Below are 25,198 nucleotides of genomic sequence, written 5' to 3'. Positions count from 1 at the left end.
CATGCTTCCTTAAAATAACTTTTGGGGGTGGCTTACGTTATGACTAGACCTCATCTCACCATTAATTCACTGTAGAGCATTTCTGCTCATCAACCCCAGTTTCAGTGCTCCAACACACGCACAAAGTTGAGAGAGAGAGAGAATGAATGAATGAGAATATTCCAGCATGCAATCCGCTTCGGCAAAGCATCTCTGGATCACTCAGGAGCATTCATCTGAATTATCCATGGACCACATCAGGACACTAATAGAGAAAACTAAAAGTTTTTCAATTTTAGGGTCCATTCTTTTTCATTTATTGAAAAACCTTTTCGGGTTGATAATTTTCGGGAAAAAACTTGCAAGGCTAAAATACTCTTGGGTGGCACATAGCGAAGTAGTACCGTGAGGAAAAGGGTGAAAGAACCCTCGTCGGAAAGTGAAATGAAACATGAAACCGTAAGCTCCCAAGCAGTTGGAAGAGACTACTTGGGACTCGACCGCGTTGATTCACAAAGAAAATAAACTAGTAAAGAAAAATATTTTCTACCGATTAAAATAACACATTCAAAAGTGGGGAAAATGATTTCTTTTTTCCTCCTTCGCCTTTCTTTTCTTTTTAATTACGTTTTTACTTTTCGGTTATTTTTTTCTTTTCTTTCTTTTTATTTTTGAATTCTTAAAGAAATCTTTAATATCTTTATATTTTTTTTCTTTTCTTCCGACTAGCAGAGGAAGAAAGAAAACAGAAAAGAAATAAAATTTATTTAAAAATTTAAAATTAAATAAAAATTTTAAATTTTTTTTTAAAATAGTTACAAAAATTGTCCACGCTAGCATCGATCGTGTCACGTAGGGCGGCCGGGTCCACGTTAGCAATTTCCAATCAAATGACAATGCATAAAATCAAATGAGATTTTCCTTGTCAAACAATGGAAAATATTTCCAATTCATTTTCAGGTATCAGCCAAACACAGAAAATATTGTAATTTTCCTGAAAATGACTTTCGAGAAATTTTTTTTTAAAATATTATATTTTTCAAGAAACAAACGGAGCCTTAATGCACTATTTTATTACTAGCAATGTAACTCGTCTCACATTTTGGTTGACTAGAGTCCCATAAAGAATCCTTAAAACATGCCATCACTTGTTAATGGCGGTTTATGTGCTCTTTACATATATGCGGTCGCCCTCCACCTATAAGTTCAAAATTTTGGCGTCGGCCTTCTCACGAGAACAAAGAATGAGGATTTTGTCTTTTACTTCTATGAATCTTGCCAGTTTTTTTGTCAAGACCTCAGGCAAAGATGCCTTTGCATTTTATAATTGTTGCTGCCGAAGCATCTTGTCTCTTTTTTAAACTTCTTATTCTCCATCTGTCCTCTTATTGCAGATTCCACCAATTTGATTCTCCTTAAAACCCCATTGCAGATCACTTCATGCTCTTCATCTGCAAAAGAGTTCCTTTTTGTTGAGCAACAAGTCAACGGAGGACCGCGATGGTTTGGTCAAAGGAAGAGTTGATCTTCTTTGTGAGGAGCTTCTATGATGTTCTCCTTGCTGTCCTGGTTTCAGTTGGGTTCATGTTTTATTTCTCAGCAAAAGCCAAGAGAACATCAGGCGAGAGAGACCGAATTCCCGGTAGATTGGGAATACCATTCGTAGGAGAGACCTTCTCTCTTCTCTCGGCCACCAACAGCACCAAGGGATGCTATGAGTTCGTGAGACTCAGGAGACTCTGGTCAGTGATTCTTCTTCTTCTTCTTCTTCTTCTTCTTTTCGATTTTTCCTTTTCTGTATCATCTGTACCGGCATGAAGTATTTTTTACCACTAACTTGTTTTTATATCGTCACAATCATCCAAATTAGATCATGTCGATCTTTTCGGTTCATACTTGGTCCGGTATGTACATCGATCTCAAATTCAACGAAGAGGGATCTTTTTTATTAAATCATACATGATCCTGTCGAAACTTGCATACTAGTTTAACACTGGCATTGGAGACAAAATCCTTCAATGTGAATATGGAGGCTTCTTAAACTCTAAAATGCACATCAACCCTGATATGAAGAGGAGCATTGGGAAACAAGGAAAATACACATTAATTTCGAATCATAAGGAGTGGGAATAGTAGTTGCTAATGATTTGATGCCTCCGGGCATACCCATAACAAATTTACTATCCGTTCGTTGATGAAAGTGTAGGCACGGGAAATGGTTCAAGACGAGGCTATTTGGGAAGATCCACGTGTTCATTCCAAGCACGGAGGGCGCGAAAATGGTGTTTGCAAACGACTTTGCACAATTCAACAAGGGGTATGTGAAGTCCATGGCTGACGCCGTTGGGAAGAAGAGCTTGCTTTGTGTGCCTCACGAGAGCCACAGAAGGATAAGGCGCCTTCTGTCCGATCCTTTCTCCATACCTTCTTTGTCCAAGTTCGTCACCAAGTTCGACAAGATGCTGTGCCAGAGATTGAAGAAGCTAGAAGAACATGGCAAAAGCTTTGTGGTGCTGGATTTCAATATGAAGGTGAGTCGACACGACAACTTAAGTCTCATATTTTCTCGAAACTATAGGATTGTTTCGATCTACCAATGAGACTTTGTGTCGTAAACTCAGAGAAAGACGAGTGCGACAAACAAGTGACGAGATTCGTTAGTTAGAGAAGTTCACACCGTATCATCACAACTGGTTCTTGTGAATTATGGATGAACAGATTGCATTTGATGCAATGTGCAAGATGCTGATGAGCGTGACAGAGGAGCCGATGCTGCAACAGATAGAGAGGGACTGCACGGACGTGTCCAACGCCATGCTGTCGTTCCCGGTCATGATACCCGGCACTCGATACTACAAAGGAATTAAGGTAACACATGTTTCTTGAGCCCGTCATGCATGGTAAGACTAGAGGATGATCACCAATAAAATTTTCTATGTTCAACTTAATCACACTAAATCTCATGATTATCACTAGATTCGACTGTTTTCATGATATTGCCCAGCATGTCTTCTTGGCAAGAGAATTTTCTACTACTTTTTGCATTTCTGAATAATCTCGCCAGAACAATTCAAAAAGTGTTCAATCCGGTTACCGTAGCCTGCCATTTGAAATCCAAAATTGCACTCGTAAATCCAGTAGGCTACAAAAGTAAAAGAAACAAATAGAATATGGTGAAATGGTTGATGCAGGCAAGAAGTAGGCTGATGGAAAGATTCAGAGAAATGATAGAGGAGAGAAGAGGAAGAGGGGAGGGAGGAGCTCCTGAGGACTTCTTGCAGTCGATGCTGGAGAGAGATTCATTGCCTCCTGAAGAGAAGCTGGATGACTCAGAGATCATGGACAATCTGTTGACTCTGATCATTGCTGGGCAAACCACCACTGCAGCTGCCATGATGTGGAGTGTCAAGTTCCTGGACGAGAACCCAGATGTTCAGGATAGGCTCAGGGTGAGTTCTGAACCGAATCGAATATGTTAATTTGCAAATCTTTATCGAACCGAAAGCCGAATCAAATTGAAGAGATTAGACAGCCAAATGAACCAAATAGTTCAGTCCCATCCGGATGAGACACCGTGGATATAAGTAAATGCCTTCTATGTCATCATCAAAAGAAATACTTGCTCTGTTACTCATAAGCTTCACTTCTTAACTAGAGAGAGGGACAGCGAGAGTGAGGAGGGAGAGATGCCAAACACTAAACTGATATGAAGACGTAAATTTCAGGAGGAGCAATTGGCTATTCTGAGGAAGAAACCACAAGGGGCTGCTCTCACCCTTGAAGATCTCAACAGCATGTCATATGGCTTAAAGGTGAGAATCTCCCCATCACATGCATGCCCGCAGATTTTGTCACCTTTGGGTCCATGAACAATGCGGCGTAGTACGTGATCAGAGCAAAGATGACAATTTTTAATGAAATTCCAGGTGGTTAAAGAGACGCTTAGAATGTCAAATGTGCTCCTGTGGTACCCTCGGGTAGCACTCACGGACTGTACTATCCAAGGCAAGTCGGCGGTATCTTTTGCAGAGAAGCTTTACCTGAAAACTACGTACTAAATCATCCGTGGAACATGCAGGTCACAATATCAAGAAAGGATGGCATGTAAACATTGATGCGACTTGCATTCACTATGATCCCAGCATGTACAAGAATCCCATTCAATTTAACCCTTCGCGATTTGATGTAAATACGCCATCTTCGACGCCTCTCGTTTCTTTCTCCTGTAATTTCATTGATCAGTATGTGACAGACGAGCATTTCAAATCTCTGACCACAGTTTTACATGCTACAAATCTTCAGGAAATGCAAAAACCATACAGTTTCATACCTTTCGGGTCCGGACCCAGAACATGCTTGGGAATGAACATGGCAAAAGTTACCATGTTGGCCTTCTTGCACCGAATGACGAGTGGATACAGGTATGTCTATCTGCAGCTCTGCTAAGCAATGTACCCATCCAAAATTTCGTTGCGTAAACTCGTTCTAAAATATTCAGCCCATCACAAATCAATAACCAACGGGGTCCACCAAATAAAAAATAATATTTCCCCACGTATCCTTCAGAATGATCGGTTCTGCCTACCGTATCATTCATAGAAGAGATCTTGACAATATTATATGACCCTTTCAAATAGCCCAAAAAAAAAAAAAGAAGAAACAATTCTGAATATTAGAATAATCATCCTCATTGAATGAAATTTGATTTGCTCTCGTTACAGATGGACAGTTGATGACCCAGATACTAGCTTAGAAAAGAAGGCACATATTCCAAGGCTGAGGAGTGGCTGCCCCATAACCCTGAAGGCAATATGATAGCAAAGGAGAAGAAAGATGGCTCAGCAAATCCTAGTGGAGATGTGGAGCAACTAGTGCCTACCATGTTTTATCAGCGGATAGAGCAAGCTGAAGCTCCATATTTGAAAAGAAATAAAACAGTTTGGTGATATTTGTTGGTAACAATCAGTGCAAGCTTATTCCCTCGACGTGGGCTTTCATATCAATCAAAGGATCTAATTTTAGTTCAGAGAACAAATCATAATCAGGCACCCTGAGCCCTCTTCTGCTGGCGCTCACTAGAAGCAAGCACAGTTTTGTGCGTGCTTGTTGTGTCAAAAGAGAAAAGCCTACGAATTATGCTGAAGTGAAAGGATGTGGCAGGAGATCAGTCCCTCTAAAAGTGTTTCCATTTTGCCAATTTAAAGAGAGAGGAACTTCAGGAAAGCAGGAAAGCAGGAAAACAAAGATACTAGAGTAATTTTCATTTCCAATCAGAATGGAAGAAAACATAGAATCGCTCACCAACCTTCAGATATGGATGATTAACATAAAGTAGCAGTAAGCATCCTCATTGTCAAAAAACTCTCGATCTTGATAGAGAGGGCTATTATTCATTATTAAGCCACAAGAAATTTGCCAATCAATTTATTGTTAATCATAGTATCCAGTGTGTAAGGAAATACAAACTTGTAATTGACATCTTAGTATACAGAGTGATACACTGAACCTCACTTCAGGGATATTAATTTGTATTCTTGAACTGTGCTTTTAATTGCTTTTTCAACAGGTAGCCTCTCCATGCTTGATGCGCCATAAAACCCATGAACTCCCTCAGTGTTCTTCAGTATGAATTCTGCCTCTTTTGGACCAGATATAGGACCTGCATTCACACCCAAATTCATTAACTTCTCCACGATTTCCAGAACTATTACATGATCAGGGACAGTAGAACCACTAATATGACTTCTCACCCAAGGTGTGGATCAGAACATAAACTATTTGAGACAAAATAAGCAAAGTAGGACAGAGTGTTCCAAGGCCGAAGCAAGAAAAGTGAATAGCATTTGATGTTTTACAATCTATGAAAAGTAAAAAGGAGGTGAAAAAGAACTTGAGCAAAATGAGTGGAAGAACCAGAAAACTCAAAGGAAGAAACAAGAACAATGCAGGAAGAACTAAGAACACCTAGAAAAGAGAACTGACTAACAGCACACATCTCTCCAGTCATGCTGCACGAAAGTTACTCTTGAGGTGCCTGGAATGATTTGGATGATGGCTCAACCACAAGAAGTTGGGCAGTAGCAGAGTAGAGAAAATGCCAGTCATAATCATACTCCAGAGGAGATGCAATCAGAGGTGATGAAGGCACTCAGCACAGAAAAGAAGTAAAAGATGCTTTCACGATATACCTCCATGGCATAAGATGATAGCATGGGAATTGATCCTATGTGTGGCATTTGCTATAGCTTGTACACGAACTACACTTTCCTCCAATGTGACAGCAGTCTTTGCACCTATTGAGCCAGAAGTTGTGAGGCCCATATGAGCCACTATAATATCAGCTCCAGCTTTTGCCATTTCTGCAGATTCATCTTCATTGAAAGCATAAGGAGTTGTTAATAGACCCATTTTGTGAGCTTTTGCTATCATCTCAACTTCCAAGCTACAAAAAGCAAAGAGAGAAGCTGCTCATTAAGCCATAAGGGATCAAGTTGAAGTACTAAGAGATATTATCTTGGAAAACCTACCCATATCCCATTCCTGTTTCTTCCAGATTCTGTCTGAAATTACCATCAAAAAGCCCCACTGTGGGAAAATTTTGCACCCCAAAAAATCCAATGGACTCCACTTGCCTTAGGAAGTAATCCATTCGACGAAAAGGGTCAGTTCCACATACTCCAGCAAGAACGGGTACTGCCTTCACAACCTACATAATACAACTCCATATATGATGGGAACTATTTCAAGAAGGTAATGAAAAACTAAATTTAAAGGTGAAGCATCCATTTGTTCATTCAAGCATATTATGTGGAAGAAAAGCAAATAAAACCATGGAGTAACATGCTTTTCCCACATTAATAGATGTAAGAGGGGATAAATTGGATATTTTCAGATAGTACAGGCATGGGAAGATATCAAATAAGCAAAACTTTGAAAATTCTCCAAATATGTCAGTCACATCTAGCACCGTCCTAGGCTGTGGCTTCACAAGGAAACTGTGTGAGCATGGGAAGGTGTTTTCCTAGCCAAGCCACCTTGACAGATTTCACTCATCCATCTCAATCTTTTTTAATATCCCTTTAACCAAAAGAAAATTTCCATAGTGAGATGCAAAGAGTCCATTTCCACTTTGCCTACCAGTGCTGCCAAGGTTCTCTAACACCTCATTTATGTCTGCTTTCCACCTTTCTTGCTCAGTGGCTGAGACGAGATATTAAACAAGTTGTGAATAGGAGGAACAACAACAACCACCAAGCTTATCCCACTAAGTGTGGTCGACTTGGCAGATCCTCTTACGCTGTTGAACTCCACTTCACATTGAGTTTGTAGAAAGATCCAGATACTAGAGTCACATTTTCTTCATAATCTCTTCTCACATTTTTTTAAGATCTTCCCATTTCTTTCCATGTGCATCTCACCATAACATCCAATAGCTATTGTTACACAGATACAAACCACCTCAAACAGTTTCTCTCATATTGTTCTCTATTGCAAATCCACCAATTAGACACACTCATCTTGCATCCTATCTATTAGAATATTAAATATTAAACCATGCCTTGCTCTAATAGCTTAAGCTTTTGGAACAGTTCGCAGTGGTCCCACATAATCTCACATGGTATTAGAGCAGGAGATCCCGAGTTCGAATCTTTCCAGGCCACTATTTGCCTCCCCAATTAAATATGTCCACACTTAGTACAAGGCAAAAGATCAGACTAAGCGTGAGGAGAAGTGTTAGAATATCAAATATTAAACCACGCCTTCCTCTAATAACTTAAGCTTTTAGAATAGTTGGAAGTAGTCCCATAAAATCTCACACTATCTTTCCCCTGAGTGGCCATACACAATGGAAAATTTTCATCTCCCTCGCTCATTTTGTACGTATATCGGTGCTTAACCGTCCAACTTTCCCTGCACTGCATCCTCATCTTTCATTGCCATCTTTCGGGAGGCATTCTATGATCGCACAAGACGATAGATGCACTTATCTTCTTCATTTTCAACATGATTTTGTTTTCCAGTGAGATCTTCATCAATTTCTGCATACTTTTGCAAGATAGGGTGACGAAAAAGGAATTATCCACTCTTTGGCACCACATTTGTATCCTATCCTTTTCTGTTTAGTGATGTAAATACAAGAGAGGTTACAGTAAAAGAATACACTGAATGCCATACCTTAATTGCATTCTCCAATTCACTTTTTTTCCTTGAAGATGTCTTCAAGGTTAGTGAAGTTTTAGAAGTAATAGTAGAAAAGTGAAGAACTTACATGGTACTAAAGTATGTTCATTCAAAATTTAAGAATCCAAATGATTCAATTTGATTAATGACAGTGGAAAGAAGACTTACAGGAAGCACTTCATTAGCCATATCTAGCACGACCGCATTGGCATCAGCATAAGGCAACAACCCTGCCAAAGAACCTCTTCCCGCCATGCGAAAGCGGCCGGAGTTGTACAAAACTATTAGATCAACGCCACCCGCTTCTTCGAATTTCGCGGAGATGCCTGTCCCTGCACCAGCCCCTATTATTGGAATCCCTCTATTTATTTGATCTTGCAGCTGGTGCAATATAGCTTGTGTTCTTTTCAAAGTTTCTGCAATCAATTGCTTAGATAAGTACCAGTGCTATTTAATAACATAGAACCTACTTAAACAGTTAGAGATCACACATCCGCCTTTGAGATTAGGACCGCATGCAATTCTTAGTCTTGTAGGGAAAGCAGGAACAAGATGATCAATGCTTAGTAATATAAATTTGCCTTGCAGCCGCAATAAATAAGCTACAACAACAGAAATAAAAGACAAAAAAGGATGTGGATAAACATGTTTTACATGCCTACGTGACTATTTGGAAGGAATGTGAAACTCTGCCTCAACTGTTCCATCCTTTCAAATGAACGTGAAGTATTGATAAATAAGCTACAGCAATCAAACCCAGAATTGAAATCTGGAACACTACACGAAGGCTGTCACAAACCTCAAGCATGCTTTCTTTCTGTTGCATGCCATTTTTTTCCAAGATGTGCTGTTGACTCAAACTTACTGAACATCTGAAACAATTTGCATTGTCAAACTGGTTTACAATCCCTGTCAAACTTCTTTACACTTCTTGAAGTTGTTAGTGTTGTTCACAAAAGTTATTTCGTCTGTAGCTGCAGATCCTTACGTATGCATGGAACAACAGGTAAATGCACCTGACAAGTAAAGTGATTCAAATTATCACCTGGATGTGCATCTGGGAAATCACTTGGTGAGTACATAGTGGCCTTGAAGCTTGAGTAACCCATCGTTGGCACTGCTCCCACATTCGAATCTTCAATAGAAACAGCTACAGAAGTTTGAGGACTGAATTCTTTCCCATTGTTCTTATTAATCTCCAAAAAGGAGTCAACAATTGCATTTGCAAACTCCACGTCATTGATATGGTAAGGATACACTTTGATCTGTGTTAAATTACATGGGGTACTATAAAGTCAATTTGATTATAGACATACTGTGTCTCTGGAGTAGGAGAGCAAATACGACTGCATCAAATTTCAATTGATGATAATTGGTAAGCAACCAAATACCTTTCTGTCGTTGTTTGTGTTAATAAGTTTCTGTAGTTCATTTACAAGAGCAGCAGTAGCATCAGGGTCATGAAATGGCTTTCCTGGTGCATCCAAAGCAGAAACACCCTTCTCCGGAAGACAAACGCAGACTTTTGATGATGACTTGTTCAATTTGTTCGCTATGAAGTCAGCGAATTTCTTGTTCTCCTCAACAGTAGTTCGCATAAGTGAAACCTGTCAAATGTCATTCCTTCATGAGATTTTGCACCCTGCTCCGATAATAGGTACGGGCACCTCATCTTGTCTGTTGTGATTTGAATGAACAGAAAAGTCCATCTCCCTTATCAACTAATCATATGACATTTTATTGAAAAATCAAGTACAAACTGAGGCATCAGAAAAAGAAGGAAAAAATTGATGAGCAGAATGACATGATGCCAGATGAAAGGGAAAAAAGATTCAAGTCTCATCACCTGTTTATTATGTTCATGGATCTTTCTTTGCTGAAAACTAGAAGGTATGGCATCTCTAGCTCCAAAATTCACCATGTCTAGGGCACCCACACTGAGGACTAGAGGAACCCTTTTTTCTATAACGGCATCAAAACGGGAACTGTCACAAGCCATAACACCTCCGACAATATGATCAGCAACCTCAGTTGTCGTGATGTCCAAAACACCCTGAATAACATATAAAGTGGAGCTAAAAACAAGATCTTGTCCATACAAACATACTCATTGGAATCAATAGTCTTTTCTCCCCTTAGCATAACTATGTGTCCTGTTGTTTCTTCATTTAAATACAGTATGTAATAACTAGTTAACTTAACAACATTCAAAGACTAAGTGCAAGAAAGTTGCAATCAGAACATACCTGTATGAATCCTTCTCTAACCAGAGACTCCATGGCCCTGCCTCCAACGCCTGTGGCATGGAAAACCAAAGTCTCATAACCGTTCTTACTTAACCTCTCTATCACAGCATTCACGCACGGAGTCGTAACACCAAACATAGTAACACCCACAGTTGACTTCGCATCCACCTTATTTTTCTCCCTGCATGTATCAATCCTCCCGATCACCATTCCAGCAAAAGCAGCCGCAGCATTGGAAAACACCACCCTACTCACGCTATTAATCCCACACACATCCACTACAGAAGGAAATAGCACCAAATCTGTCGATCCAATGTAAGGCTCCGTTTGTCCACTAGCCACGGTCGACACAATTACCTTGGGCAAACCCAGTGGAAGAGCTCTAAATGCAGATGATATCAGAGAGGTGCCTCCGCTTCCTCCAAGTCCGATAGCTCCAGCTAGTATCTGATCCTCGCTAGCTCTTTTCAGGTAAATCTCCAACGCTTTGCTCATTAACGAGACAGCCTCGCCTCTGTCGTCCGGAAGTTTTTGCGGTTTTTGGTTATTGAATTCGAAGTACTGAGAAAGCAGTTCCTTTCGAGGGGTAAAGATTAGGCCTTCAACACTTTGAATCTCATCCTGACCGGCTGATACATCAACAACAGCTACTTCTACCTGTCGTTTCACACAATTGCAACACTCAAAAGCCAGAATCAAACTCGGAAGGCTATTCAGAAAGGAATGCAAAAGCATTATCTCAAAGGAAGGCATCCAAGTTTCACTGGATCAAGTCACACTCATCCGAAGCAGAAGCTAAATCTCAGTTCTCTAGACAATGCGAATGCCATTTGAATCCACGCCCGGAAGCCCTGACCACCCTGAGCACCGGACGGGGAAAGCGAACGCACCGTAAAGCGAGGGTTGGCGGCGAAGGCGGCGACGTGCGACCTGACGGAGTCGGCGAGGAACCGGAGCTCATCGAGCTTCGTGTCGGCCGTTCCAACGCAGAAGACCCGCCGAACTTGCTGTGGAGCCGCCATTCCTTCTCCGTATCTTGCAGCGACGGAGCTGGTTGATGGGAGCGATCTTGAGTTTGACCAGCGAGTGAGGGAGGGTTGTGAAGAGGAAAGCAGTGGTTGGCGACGGGTTGGCGACGGGTTGGCGGGTTGACCGTGCTGCAGAAGCGGAAGGTTGAAGAAATGGTGAAGCGATCCGAGACAACATGAAAAGGGACGATCGACCTTACACCTTTCTATACGACCGAAAAAAAAAAATTAAGTCCTATACTTTTCTATGTACCTAATACCAACAAAAAAAAAAAAAAATCAACTTTAGCATAAGTCGTAATATAAACAAAATTTATCTTATAAAAAATCCACCACTTTTACTTTTATCATAATTCTACCAGCGTAATACCAAAAAAATCTCCAACTTTAGCATATATTCTAATTATATTCAAAAAAAAAATTGTCTCGTAAAAAACCTATGACTTTTACTTTTGTTTCGGTTTTACCACCGCCAGCCTTCTGTTCATAATAACCGTTAGTTAATCCTACGTGTCTCGAATTTTCTCGCCAAACTTACTAATGAACCTTGAAAATTCGAAAATAGCAAATTTCACGGACAACGAAATTGGAGATCATTCGTTCAAATAATCAAATCTCCACGTCTAGCGTTCTTTGGGCTGTAGAGTGTCGAGGGAAATTCGAGATACGCCGTCTTGAATGGTTCTGTATCTCCCAATAACACGTAGAGGAAGCAAACATCAAAAGAGAAGTTTGAGGTTCTTTCTCATGTCGGCTTTGTTGAGATGCATTTTATCAACGACGTGGAAAATGTCATGTACAATTAACTGACGGTAATTATGAACGGAAGACTAACGGTGATAGAATTGGGACGGAAGACTAACGGTGATAGAATTGGGACAAAAGTAAAATCTTGAGATTTTTTATAAAATAAAAATTAATTTTAGATATAATTGAGATAAATACTAAAGTTGGAGATATTTTTGGATATTAGTCCGGTAGAATTGAGGTAAAAATAAAAGTTGAGGGTTTTTTATAAGGTAAAAAAAATAGATATAAATGATACACATGCCAAAGGTGAAGGTGTTTTTGGATATTAGGCCTTTTTTTATATGTTCGTTTTAGTTCTGTTGCCAAAAAATGGGACTAATGCCCTAAAAAAAACTCCAATGTTAGCTCGCATCTTAATTCTACCTTTAACGTCCAACTTCAAGTATACTCCCAATTCTACTCTAAATGTCTTTTGTCCCAAACAAATCCCCAACTTTAAGTCCATCTCTAATTCTACCATTATCTCTTTTTTTTCTAATAAAAAATCCTCAATTTTAAGTCCGGCACCAACTCTACCTTACTTTTTTTGTCTCCTAAAAAATCCTAATTTTAGGTCCAGTTTTAGTGTGACTCTAATTTTTTTTTTTTTTTTGTCTTATAAAATATCATCAACTTTTACTTAAGTTTTAAATCTGCCTCCATTAATCCTCCGTCAAATCGCCCTTAGTAATTTTGCATTTGATTTTCGACCTCTCGTGCTTGGCTCCAACTCCCAATACTTACTCCATATAATCGAGCATTCCACAAATCCACGAACCCTTCTACTATTACCTTCAACAATTAGCATATCTAAAAGTGATTTTGTAAGGTTTTCTCTCCCAATTTTGAGTTAGATTTAGATTTTGGTGCTCTTCTAGACTTGAGATTTACAATGTGTTTTTTGTGTCTTTCAATTCGTTAGTGTTGTCGTTGTTGCTGATGGTGCTAGGTCGAATATCATTGGCATATACCGCCTTAGTCGTATTTACTAGAGATGAAAATCTTGGCATGTGCTCACTTACCTTACCAAAAAAAAAAAAAAAAAAAATCTTGGCATGTGCTCATCACTGATATTAATGCAAGATTCGGCCGGTTATGCTTTGATGCAATGAAAAACCGTCTATGCGGAATGAGCGAACATATGCACGCTATTCCAAGTTTATTTGTATTTCAGATTTACTTGCTTTAATATATTTAAATCTTTATTTTAATGTTAGACACCTCTCTTTCACGTAAAATGAAAATTTTCTTTTCCAAAAAAAAATAATAAATAACACGCGTTGAAGAGGGGATTGAAAAACCGCTCTTGCTTTTGTACATGGAAAAAAGAAAGGTACGTATAAATGCTTAGTGAATGAGCAGATCCATCACTCAAGCCTCTCCCAGGCGAGTAAAAACGTAAATCGGACACGATTGAGCACAAGACGAAGATGACATGGCCGGCTCGATTGTATATGACTAACTCAAATCGGCTAGGTCGATAGGGATTTGGATCCTCTAACATTGGGATTTTCGTGATATACGTGACATTACTTAAATCAGACCGTCCAAATGAAATGGATGGCCCGATTTGAGCTACGTTATGTGTTGAAAGGGAGGGAAAAAATATGGACGGAAATTTTTTTAGAATTTGAAAAATTTTGAATTCCAAACATGGCTCAAATCAGGCCGTCTATTTTCATTTGAACGGCCTGATTTGAGTAATATCACACATGTCACGGAAATCTCAATGTTAGGCGATCCGAATCCAGTCGATAGACATAATCGAGACTGGACATGAAGTATGAATTCCATCTCATATGCTGCTAACCCGAATCGATCTTTATATTATCCGACTTAGGAGCTGGAGCATAGCAGAACTGCAACCATGATGAACCCAAATTCTTCACTTCATTATTTTCGCAAATGTATGATCACAAAGAAGAAAAAACGCGGGTACGTGGCTAAATCACTCCCATCTCCCATCTACCAAACCAAACCACAGATCTTGACCGACTCCCTAACGCAGACGGGATGTCACATGATGGAGCAGGACGGATCGGGCTCTTCCCATCTCGGCACGTAGACAACCGCCATTTGCTGGCAGATCGGGCAATCGTAGGGCGTGTGGATCTGGGCCGCCCTCGCGTCGGGCTTCTTCTCCGCGGGCTTCTTGTCGTCCGCCTTCTTCTGCCCGTCTTGCTTAGGCGGCGGCGGCGGAGCCCCGATGCTCACGACCTCGGCGTATTTGCCGGCTTTCCTCGCCCGGAGTATGACGTCGTAAGGGTCCACGTCGCCCGTCACCGTCAACGTCCCCTTGGAAGAGTCCACTTCGATTTTATCTACGCCTGCATTCACAAGTTACTAATCCGTTTAACCATCAAGCATCATCTAGGCCAAAATTTTGCCAAACGAAATAGCAATAAGAGACTCCAAAATTCAGTTCCTTCATGTTTTGGGAGCATTTTCTCGACTCTAAACACACGTTCACATTAGGCAATGCATTGGAAGAGGAACTGTTCTGAAATTAAATAGGCAGAAGCAAGAAATTAGGGCAAGAATGTGCATGAGATGGGGAGAGCTCGTGACTTACCATGTAAAGCAGAGACAGCTTTGAGGAGCTTCGTCTTGCATTTCTGGCATGGGATACTAACCTTCAAGACCGTCTTCTTCACCATGATTAAGGAACTGACACGATCTTCTCTCGCTCTCTCGCTTTGATTTCAACCTTAGAGCTCTCGACTTGGCACCAGCTGGGGATGGTTTTAAGGAGAGAATCTGAGGACCGGCACTAGGGTTTGAGGATCTGAATTCAGAGTGGTTCAACTCCTTTGTCACTTAGTCAGAGAATGCCATCTTTTTATAATCCTCTTTTTTTGGCAACTCTTATGTCAGTGACATAGCCTTGGGGATTCCGAACCCCCTCTCATCCTCATCCCATATTTGACATCTTCCCCAATGTTGGGAAGTTGGATTTATGTGCTTGGGATCGATTGGGAGCCTGGTCAACCACCACACGAACTCACCACCTGTTGAATTGGAGCAAAGTTCCTAGGGATCCGTCCCACTCCCACCAAAGAGTTCACAAAGACCTGTGCGTAGAATCTCACGTGACCTGCCGCCGTTGATCATCTACGCATCGATCGCTCATCAGTCATGACCGTGATTGCAAGAGATCGGCGGTTCCGGGCCGCACGAGATTTCGTACGCCGATTAGGGCGGAAAGAATTCTTTAAACCGAGTTGGTGTCAAATTATGTCGTTAGTTTCTAACCCCCATAAAGATATGGAAGTTGCACCAACCCTAGCAAATGGAGAATGAATGTCAACATTGAATTGACATGTTCTTCGTGTCTCTCTCTCTCTCTCTCTCTCTCTCTCTTCATAAAGTTGTAAAAACGCACCTAAATTAGTTACATGATGAGTGCCATGAATAAGTCCGAATTCCAAAGAGAAGAATCTGATTGGGCCATTGAAGTCAACCATCACCCACTTATGACATAATCAACGGTTCACCAAAGCACCTGAAAAACAGATCCCTCGTATTGATTACTCCTATGAAGAAATTCCGAGGTTTTAATCGCACATGGATTGTCGGGCTTGTTCTATAAGTTGCTGCAATCACTCCTCCTGTTTGGCCAGACGGAATATTTTATGCATCGGCCGCATGATTGATCAACACAAAGTCCGCTCGATGTCATCTCGACTGATTCAATGTACGGATTTTTGTTTTTTAGTACTCTGCCTTTAGTCGAGTTTCTTCATCATGTGCCACTGCCATATGATAATTTAAAAGCAATAATGTAAAATTTTGTGAGACCGCTGCCAATTATTTTAAAAGTTTAAGCTATTAAATTTAGGAGTGGTTTAATATTCAAATCGGTCAATTTTTACAAGTGTCGGTTAGTGTAAAAAAAAAAATTTCCAAGTAACTTTTTCCAAGTAACTTTTTTCGAGTAACTTGCTAATAACTTGCAAATACTATTATCAAATCACCTTCAAAGTTTGCAAATTAGCAAAGAGGTTGTAAATTCGCAAATATGTCAAGAACTTACCTATTCTTTTCGAATTCTATCTTCATGAAAAAGAAATATTTTTCTTAACTACACGGCAAAATCTTACTAGTTTACGGTTGGGAAAAATTACCCAATTAGTCATTAACTGATTGTACAGATGTCAATTTAATCCTAAACTTTTTAATTTTATCAAGTTTCCCACTCAAATTGTTTGAGATGGAAATAGAAGGGTGTCAAAATGGAGATCCTTTAATCAGATTAGTTTCATTTTTCCACTAATGAACATGTAAGAAAACTCTTCAACGGTTCTGCCTTCTCCCCTGTACGAAATACTTGTTTGCATGTGGCATTCTGTGGTGCCCCTCCTTTTTAAACCTTCAGTGGACACTCAAAAGTCTCCAAAGTCCACTCAACACGCAACCAGCATCATTAGTTCAGTTCCCGCCCTCATTTGTCGTCCTTTGACATCTTGTAGAAAAAAAAAATCAACTTTATTTAGGAATTGATCATATAGAGTAAAAATTAATTATACATCGACAAACACCATTTGATATTGTTAAGAGCGCGCAGCAGAAATCTGATATATTTACCTGGGGAGATCACCAAGAATGAGCTCAAGTCCGAGCCCGTCAACATATCCAGTTGGACCTACATTCACTAAAAAATTAAGCCCAATGAGTTATGGACCAACTTAGATATATTAACTGCTCAACACCATATCAATTTTTCGATATAAAACCTCTCTAACACAACTCATACATGTATCCTAACAATTTCACCTTACATATAAGTTCCAAGATTAGGTTTGCTCCCTCCTTAATTCAAGTATCATTCTACATCAACCTATCTCGGTTTGAACCTCCAAGTCATTGCAATGCATCCACAACCATGCATCGCAACCAATCAACATAAGTGCTAACTTGAGATTGCATCACCCATGGTCTCTATCTTGCGTCCCAAACCAACTGTTCATAATCTCTTCTCGCTAGACTCACGTTACCATACCAACTGTCCATGGTCTCTTCTCGCCGGACTCGTGTTACCGGATCAACTATCCATGGTCTCTTCTCGTGATACAAACCATGATGTCAATTATTTCCTACTCGAAACAAGTGTCGATTATGAGATTTCTTTCTTGAAATATTTATCAAACAACAGAATAGATGAGGGGCTCACTAATTAACCATCGGCTCTTATATCAATTGTTGCGTGAAGCAAGCGATCGAACAATAAAATATACATAACAAAAAAATAAATTGGACACTAGATTTACATGGTTTAGTTGTATAGACCTCTGTCCACTGTATAACGGTAATGAATTACACTATGGAACAAACGATACAATGGAGATTACAAATCACACTCAAATCACTCAAACATTTTTAGTATTTCCCAGCCCCAATTACATCAAATAACTCATGCAGTGCTTAGGCCCACAATTCCTCACGAAATAATCTCTCGGTCCCACGAAGGGATTCACGAATCTAACTCACAAAATTTACTTGGTTTCAAACACTAAGGGTGTAATTCACTAACAAAAGCACATTTTTGATACTCTTCACAAAGAACATCCGCTTCTTATTTATAGGCAATGGTTGGATCCAAAATAGGAAACCTTCTCCCAACTAGAAAATTATCAATTAGGAAACCTATTCAAAATAGAAAACCTACTTGAATTAGGCAATTTGCCTTTTCGATCTCGAATTCAAGACATATTTTCATCAGATATTCGCATTAACCTCTTCCCTTCCTCGTCTACATGACAAGTGACCATGATTATATAAAGTAAGATACGAGTTACACTGACGGAGGATCAAATAAAAAAATCTCTGGTGCAGCGGTATTGAAAAGGGTGTATAAATAGGTATCTTAAGAACGCGGTAAACGGCGAATTGATGTCCAAACAAGTAGTGACATTCGGACCCCGACAAGAGTGTTGTGATGTCCCTTCCCCGAGGGAGATGGTCAAGGATCCGGACATAACTTAACACAAAAATGGCGTCCTTGTGTTAGGACACCAAAGTTGATTTGCCTTTTACCCCAAATATGAATGAGAGATGTTTTGCGAACATGCAATGCATCTCAAAAGAGTTGATTTTCTTGATGTTCTACATCACCCACCCGTGTGAGTAAAGTTGGAGCGGTATAAAATGTTTTAGGGCTTTGAGCCCTCCTTTGTCACCGAAAAAGAAGAGAACCCTTTATTCTTTGTCAAGGCACAAAAATCAGTAAGAGCGGTATAAAATGTTTGAAAAACTTGATATAAGGTCTCATTGATAACGAGAGATTTTGATTCACCACCTATTCATATAATCCAGACATTACTTTTTTTAATAAGTAATCCATGTGATTGTTACATCAGTGACATGTCATTTTAGTTTTTTTTTTTTTTTTATCGAAAGAACGGCGTGACAATCAAACCTACCTCCATAATCCTTCAAAATACCCTCATGGAGAAACGTTGCAAGGAGAGCAACAACCTCCGCCTATCCCTCTCGGACCCTATGGTGCATTACAAATACGAGGATGCTAAGAAAGTGCACGCATGCAATCCGATTTCTACCGTGACTTGAATCAACTGAGATGCCGTCCAAAATTACCAAATCTTCAGTATCACGATCTTATCTAAAAGGAAGATCTGAGATCTAGAGAAATGGATAACGTTATCAATTTGAAATCAAACCGGATAAGTGTCAAATCGCTTTTACCTAAAAAGCGAAACCCTATCTTCCTTACATCCCACCCTCTTTCTTGACAAGCATGCCCCCATAAGTACAAGCATGATGGATGGTCTTGTCAAAGTCCACTAAATGACACTAACAAGGTCCAAACTTGGGGGACCAAAGTTTCCACACAGGATTCATGCATGTTAAACAAAAAATGGCCACTTCATGCATTCCCCTAAACTGGCCCCTCCCCCTTCGGGCCTCAATACATAACAAGGAAAGTGCCACAAGAAAAATAGTCAGACTGTCAGTCATCCCTCGGCTGACACGTGTCCAGCAACATCGCATCTTTTAAGGGAAAAAGTAGGGATGGTGCGAAGGGTGCAATGATCGATCTGTGTAATCTTTCTATCTCGGTGGGAGTATGGATCCCACCCATGAACAATCTGCTTCAAGAGAGCTGGGGTGGGATTTTTTTTTTTTTTTTGAAAAGCAGCTTTGTGTTGTCCAATATTATCCAAGTAATTGCAGTTGAGATTTTGGTATTTGAAAATTATTTGGCCTAATTCTATAAAAAAAATAATAATCAACCCATGAATTTTATTTCGGGTATAAGAGTCGTAAAAGTATTTTCACTTTTCAATCAATCCAAAAAAAGTTCGCAAACTTTTACTCAAGGTATGAAAATACCGAGCGTTGGATTTTCCGTTCCCTCAAGTTGCGTGGCATGTGACCCGACTGAGGGTGACAACGTGTGTAGAAAATGCGCTAGTAAGACTAAAAAGGATGTTGTGGACATGTCGGTAAAAATTAAAAGAATTGAATGATTAATCGTTCATCCGATTCTTTTAAATTAAATAATCAGGGGTCATCGTATGCCCCTTTTCATTGGCAAATTTGATTTTACCTTGTTGAATTGCCTCTTAAATTATTTTCTTTTAAATATTAGAGTTAGCTGTGTTACGGCTCTATGAATGGTACCACTTGCAATATTTTTTGTTAGCTAAATCTTCTCAACTCGAGATAATTTGACATTACGTTAGTTTAGGCCATCTATTAAGAGTAAATTGAAGGTTTCGTTCAACTTGTTAATGTCAAACAAGTAAACTTGAATATCTTTAGCTCTAGCCATTATGTTTTCTTTTATCCTGGCAATTACTAAGGATCAACAAACGTAAGGCTTGTTGAACATCATTTTTGCCACATTTATTTCAATATTTTTGTTTGGGTCAGATTCATATTCTGACTCATAATTTTCCATTAAAATCATGTTTTGTGCAAAATTTTAAGGTGGCCCTGTCTTTAAGAAGTTACTGATACTTAGACACTCTTAGTATCAATTGAAATAAATCGGCAAAGTCATGGCCTTTGAATTTTCTCTTAGAATGAACTTCGATCCACTAAAAGCCAAACTCATGAACTCTTTTTCTATGAGTAAAGTAAGGCATTTATTCCCAGCCTTCTTAAATCAAACAACAAACCGATCAATTGAATCATTGTTGTATTGATAGAGTTTGACTAAATCAGCAATGGATATTATTCTATAAAATTGAGATTGGAATTATCGTTCTTTCTCCGCCTAGTTGCACACCAAATTAGGTGATAAATTAGTAAACCAGGTAAAAGCAATTTTTGACATAGGAAATAGCATAAATTTTAAAAACTGATTTGTCCATGCTTCTCCACAATGGGATATAATTTTGAATAATGTATTCGACAGTCGATTGTTCATTTTCACCAGTGAAAATGACAAAGTCGGGCATTTTGAAATCTCTTAAAAAAGGTTGATAGTCGTTCGAGATGTAGTTTCCTATAAATAGGTATGATAACATCCATGTCACTTCTTCGTCAAATTATATGGTGGATTTGATTGGCCATGTTGCCCCCTAGGCAATGATGTTGCTTTGTCGGATCATCTACGTAGATTGGCATGCTAATTATGTGGTATCCATGGAGTCATTGTCCTTACATTTTCAACATTTGGCAATTGACCGACTTGTTGACCAGTTTAATTTTCCAAATTATCGTCACCAATTTGGTTGTCCTGACCAACACTATTAACATCAATAAAGAGAGGGATTAGCAACATAACTTATTACCACTGGCTTGAATAGTCGTGGTTGACCGAACGACCCTAGCCTCGAGATAACATCATTCACAGCATTGATGATGATCGCCTTAATTAAATATGATATGTGACTCCCAATGAAGTTGACCATAACTTTTAGTAGCTTTTCATAACCTCTTAATGGAGATCAACGTAAGCAGATTGGGTGCAACTTCTCTCAACTGCTCCTCGGCAAGGCGTTAGGGAAGGAGTGCGCCGCAACTTCGGCACCAGTTTGTGGCACTGGAATGTTGTTGTCAGCAGCATTATCGGACCCTTGTTAATTTCTAATTCTTGCCATCATAATCCCCTTAGAATCAATAAAATGTGTCTCTCAAACGTGCCAAAAAGATGTTTAGGCGAAAGATGTCGATGAAATATAGCATTGACATAGTGAATCGACAAATAATATGTAGGGTACTTGGTTGATTTTGAAAAAGAAAGTAAATTGCAAGAAATCTAAAGTTACTAAGCCCAATTACTATCGCTGGCAGCCATTTAAATTGCGAAAAAGTAAAGGTACAATAATCCGCAAAGAACTTATCTTCCATGATTGTTTAGGAATTTTTATATAGAGCACAACGTGACTATTCATAGTCCACATTCGACGGTTACAAATGGATATTAAATTTGAAAAGATAACTTCCTAATCTTACCTTTAGAGCGAATAACTTATTAATTGTATTTGCGGTGACAAGAAGTTACTGTATCTGCAAGAGTTACAAAATCCTAAAACAACGATAATAAACATAACTACCCTACATTACATTTTGGTTTTGATTGCTTGCTGTGGATGACTTCCGTGTCAGGTTGTCAATGCTCTTCAAGTTGTCGATTGTCTTTTTTATCGATGATTTCGGTTGTTCACCAAAATCTACTGTTATCGACTAATCTGTCATTTATCAATAATGACAAAAAATTTATCTCTTTTTTTATTTTGTGGGCAGTCACTCCCTCTGTCTGATCCGACTTTAGATTCTTTTCTCCGTGCCAAAGCAACCGCTGATTTGATGGACTCACAAAAAAAAAAAAAAAAAAAGGCTCCATGGACTGAGTGGGAACAATGATGAGATCTCCTGTTTCAGTACAAGACAGGAACCATTTGCTTCGGAACTAATTGAACGCACCACCACTTCTTTTCCCCCGTTGGCTTCAAGTCATAAGAAGAAAGATTGGACAAAGTTCAATTGTACAAGATTCTTCTCCGCGGTAGTGAATGGCACTGTTCAAGCGCCACAGAGTTTTGGCAAATTGGGTCAAAAGGAAGATAGTGGGCGATAATGCACTTGTTTTCTGCATGCGCTGCCTTCATGCTCTGCTTTTAAGATTAGACCCTCCAAATTATTAATTTTTGTTTTTGGCCCACCTTTGAGTATGTAACAAATTCGGACACGGCAAGTTTCCCGCACTCGGAAGCTCGGCGCCACGCGTCGAACAATCTGATCGACTTGGTACGGACTCTCCTAAACCCTTACTTGCTCGAATTTTCTGATGGGAGGCTTTGCTATACTCTTAAGGGTGTTTTCTGTGATGGAGAAGATTACATGATATACCCCCTGAAGTCTACATTTATCAAAGCAAAAAAGATGACAACTTTGTCCGTGAAGCCGGCAGACATGTCCCTCCAAGCTTTTAGAATCTCTTTTGGATCTTCACTTATACAGAGTTTCCTACTTTCTCAAACGAAACTGACAACTCAAAAAAGAAGCCCACAAAAGCAAAGCCATGCATTGAGCTGCCCACTAATGGAGCAATAATTTTACAGGGGCCATTCTTAAGAATCGGAGAGAGAGAGAGAGAGAGAGAGAGATGAGAGAAAGATGGCTCGTTGAAGGCCCCCCTGCCACAAAGTTATGATCATCATGGACTATCATCATGACAATAGAGTTTAAATGCATCTTGAACTACCATGATAACCAAATAAATATATCTTTAGAGGAAAAAAAAAGTGAAGAGAGCAAGCTGCATCATTGTGACTGCTCTCTCTGTCTCTGTAAAGAGAGCAAGCGCATAAAACACCATATATTCTTCAAGCTCTCTTCGGATAATCAAAAGGATAGGGAAGTTTTTCCTCTGTCTTGTTGCCCAACCAGGTCATGGATGTGGAGAAGATCTTTCACATGACAGGAGGTGTTGGCAACACTAGCTATGCCAAGAACTCTTCGCTTCAGGTCTCTCTTTTTCCAAAATAGTACATCTTTTCCATGCCTCAAGATTTGATTTTTTTTTTTTTTTTATTCACTTCTGTCTCTCTCCTTTTTCTCTGCACAGAAGAAGGCATCTGATATGGTGAAGAGCATAACCATGGAGGCGGTGCAGCAAGTGTACCTGAGTCTCGTGCCAGAGAGCATTGGGATAGCCGACCTGGGGTGTTCCTCAGGACCCAACACGCTGTCCATCATCAGGGATGTGATCGGGGCAGTGGAAGGGACGAGCCAGAGGGTCACGAGCCCAGCCCCAGAGTTCAGGGTCTACCTCAATGACCTCCCCACCAATGACTTCAACTCCATCTTCAAGGCCCTGCCGGATTTCCACAGAGAGCTCAGGGAGGCAAGGAGGAGAGAGGGCGGGCTTCGTCATCCTCCTCTGTACATGGCGGCTCATCCTGGGTCCTTTTATGGGAGGCTTTTCCCCAACAAATGCTTGCACTTCGTCTACTCATCCTACAGTTTGCACTGGCTCTCAAGGGTAACAAGATTCCATCCTCTCCCTCACTTTTTTTTTTTTTTTTTTTTATTTGCGCTGTTTGGGTCACTGGAGAGAGCCTCACCTGCCACAACACCCATTTTTTATACAATTTCAAGGAGAATCTTGAATTTTTTTAGAGCATAACATCCTGATTGAGCTGAGCCCCATTTTTACACCAGTCAGTGGAAGAATTATGCCAATGAAAGGGATGAAAAGGACCACCGAGGAAGAAAAGGACACGCTTATGGGTTTGGTATTGCTTATGGATAATAAAGGCATGTTGTACTTAACTTACTGTCAGCAAATGATGGAAGAAACATCATATCATCAGATCAATACGAGGCATTGCGAAATCGACCCGTCCTAGATGGACTCTGCCTCACAAACTGCCTAACTCCCGTGTCTTTTTTATTTTTTTTTCAGGTCCCTCCAGCACTCTCTGATGAGAAGAACAGAGGAACGATCAACAAGGGCAGCATCTACATCTCCGATTCCAGCCCTCCTTGTGTAGCCGAGGCTTACTTGCGGCAGTTCCAAGAGGATTTCACATCGTTCCTCCGGTTGAGATCCCAAGAGCTGGTGTCCGGAGGCAGAATGGTGCTGATCTTGCTCGGCAGAAGGGGCGCAGACCATATTGATCGGGGCAACTCTTTCTTCTGGGAGCTCCTCACTAGGAGTCTCTCCATGTTAGTTGCAAAGGTCACCTCAATTCCTAATGCACCCTCGAGCTCTTTTCTACTTTAACGCATGTGTTTCGGCGAAGTTTCAATTGTTTCTTGATTCTTTCAGGGGGAAGTGAAAGAGGAGAAGCTGGATTCCTACGAAGTGCACTTCTATGCACCTTCCCGGGATGAAATGGAGCACGAGATCGAGAGAGAGGGGTCGTTCCGATTGGACCGCTTCGAGACTTTCGAACTCGAGAGGGAGGAGAAAGACGGGGAGAGCTACGGAACGGCGGTGGCGACCACGGTCAGGGCCATCCAAGAGTCCATGATCTCTCACCACTTTGGTGAAGGAATTGTGGATGGCCTGTTTGAGAACTATGCAAGGATTTTAGATGAAGAGGCGGCCAGAGAACAGATTAGGCCAGTCACTTTCCTTTTGGCTCTCACAAAATTATGACTGCAGTGCAGCACCGAGGGCGAACACTTTCGCCTCGATGAATCGGATCAATTACAGCCATTGAACGCGTGGTTCCAATAGGATTCGGCATCTGTGATAAGCATTTAGTCCAGTCGACCTGGATCGACCAATTGTTGTCAGGTAGCATAAGAGACCCAGAATCTAGGAACTAGTTTTTGCTTTGTGTTGTACTCACTATTCAGTGCTTGCGTCAGGAATTAGGAATCTCTGGAAGCTCCAATTTGCGTTTGCATGAAATCTCGGTCTGTATTTTTCTTTAGCTCTTTTGCATTTCCTCTTCTTCTTAGTCTTAAAATTTATCACCAAAGTGCAATTGAATCCTAAAATTTACTAAAAGTGTAATCAAGTCATAAAACTTATCAAATTGGTGCAATCAA

The 25,198-nt window shown here is 40.1% G+C and overlaps 4 protein-coding genes across 7 annotated transcripts in view; 3 read left to right on the top strand and 1 right to left on the bottom strand.

Moving 5' to 3' along the window:
• Positions 1 to 25,198, top strand: part of LOC115736252 (transmembrane protein 53-B) — a 391,123-nt gene that overhangs the window by 270,241 nt on the left and 95,684 nt on the right. The gene's annotated exons all lie outside the window — the stretch shown is intronic.
• LOC115736335 (abscisic acid 8'-hydroxylase 1-like) lies at positions 1,239 to 5,005 on the top strand. Of its 3 annotated transcripts, XM_030667989.2 has the most exons (9): positions 1,247 to 1,721; positions 2,186 to 2,510; positions 2,698 to 2,847; positions 3,171 to 3,428; positions 3,705 to 3,791; positions 3,906 to 3,984; positions 4,058 to 4,164; positions 4,282 to 4,400; positions 4,701 to 5,005. In XM_030667989.2, the coding sequence occupies exons 1-9, from the start codon at positions 1,480 to 1,482 to the stop codon at positions 4,792 to 4,794; spliced, it is 1,461 nt and encodes a 486-aa protein (XP_030523849.1). In that variant the 5' UTR covers positions 1,247 to 1,479; the 3' UTR covers positions 4,795 to 5,005. The 3 variants fall into 3 exon arrangements, with proteins under 3 accessions (XP_048128678.1, XP_048128679.1, XP_030523849.1); XM_048272721.1 differs by having other exon boundaries at positions 1,239 to 1,721; positions 4,058 to 4,400; XM_048272722.1 differs by lacking the exon at positions 2,698 to 2,847 and having other exon boundaries at positions 1,241 to 1,721.
• Positions 3,070 to 14,979, bottom strand: LOC115736336 (toMV susceptible protein tm-1(GCR26)). 2 transcript variants are annotated; one of them, XR_007196947.1, is made up of 12 exons: positions 11,297 to 11,619; positions 10,407 to 11,063; positions 10,007 to 10,213; positions 9,552 to 9,767; positions 9,206 to 9,425; positions 8,329 to 8,576; positions 6,507 to 6,685; positions 6,168 to 6,421; positions 5,423 to 5,638; positions 4,310 to 4,560; positions 4,020 to 4,202; positions 3,070 to 3,392 (listed from the first exon to the last, which is right to left on the bottom strand). XR_007196947.1 is itself a non-coding variant. In XM_030667990.2 (12 exons), the coding sequence occupies exons 1-12, from the start codon at positions 14,878 to 14,880 to the stop codon at positions 5,487 to 5,489; spliced, it is 2,646 nt and encodes an 881-aa protein (XP_030523850.1). In that variant the 5' UTR covers positions 14,881 to 14,979; the 3' UTR covers positions 5,376 to 5,486. The 2 variants fall into 2 exon arrangements, 1 of the variants encoding a protein (XP_030523850.1); XM_030667990.2 differs by lacking the exons at positions 3,070 to 3,392; positions 4,020 to 4,202; positions 4,310 to 4,560 and adding exons at positions 11,973 to 11,980; positions 14,244 to 14,550; positions 14,796 to 14,979 and having other exon boundaries at positions 5,376 to 5,638; positions 11,297 to 11,409.
• Positions 23,020 to 25,080, top strand: LOC115736487 (probable methyltransferase TCM_000336). Its single transcript, XM_030668215.2, has 4 exons — positions 23,020 to 23,161; positions 23,262 to 23,678; positions 24,102 to 24,377; positions 24,468 to 25,080. The coding sequence occupies exons 1-4, from the start codon at positions 23,087 to 23,089 to the stop codon at positions 24,798 to 24,800; spliced, it is 1,101 nt and encodes a 366-aa protein (XP_030524075.1). The 5' UTR covers positions 23,020 to 23,086; the 3' UTR covers positions 24,801 to 25,080.

The sequence above is a fragment of the Rhodamnia argentea genome, chromosome 11 (genome assembly GCF_020921035.1).
Source record: "Rhodamnia argentea isolate NSW1041297 chromosome 11, ASM2092103v1, whole genome shotgun sequence".
In the NCBI taxonomy this organism is placed as follows: domain Eukaryota; kingdom Viridiplantae; phylum Streptophyta; class Magnoliopsida; order Myrtales; family Myrtaceae; genus Rhodamnia; species Rhodamnia argentea.
Note: the sequence above shows the minus strand (reverse complement) of the source record. Positions and strands in the feature narration are given on the sequence as shown.

Coding starts and splice junctions, on each gene's coding strand:
- LOC115736487 (XM_030668215.2), top strand. CDS start 23,087: ATGGATGTGGAGAAGATCTTTCACATGACAGGAGGTGTTGGCAACACT. Junction 23,162..23,261: donor CCAAGAACTCTTCGCTTCAG/GTCTCTCTTTTT, acceptor TTCTCTGCACAG/AAGAAGGCATCTGATATGGT. Junction 24,378..24,467: donor TCTCCATGTTAGTTGCAAAG/GTCACCTCAATT, acceptor TGATTCTTTCAG/GGGGAAGTGAAAGAGGAGAA.
- LOC115736336 (XM_030667990.2), bottom strand. CDS start 14,880: ATGGTGAAGAAGACGGTCTTGAAGGTTAGTATCCCATGCCAGAAATGC. Junction 9,426..9,551: donor ACACAAACAACGACAGAAAG/GTATTTGGTTGC, acceptor AATTTAACACAG/ATCAAAGTGTATCCTTACCA. Junction 5,639..6,167: donor TATCATCTTATGCCATGGAG/GTATATCGTGAA, acceptor GTGTGAATGCAG/GTCCTATATCTGGTCCAAAA.
- LOC115736335 (XM_048272721.1), top strand. CDS start 1,480: ATGGTTTGGTCAAAGGAAGAGTTGATCTTCTTTGTGAGGAGCTTCTAT. Junction 3,985..4,057: donor CACGGACTGTACTATCCAAG/GCAAGTCGGCGG, acceptor TGGAACATGCAG/GTCACAATATCAAGAAAGGA. Junction 4,401..4,700: donor CGAATGACGAGTGGATACAG/GTATGTCTATCT, acceptor CTCTCGTTACAG/ATGGACAGTTGATGACCCAG.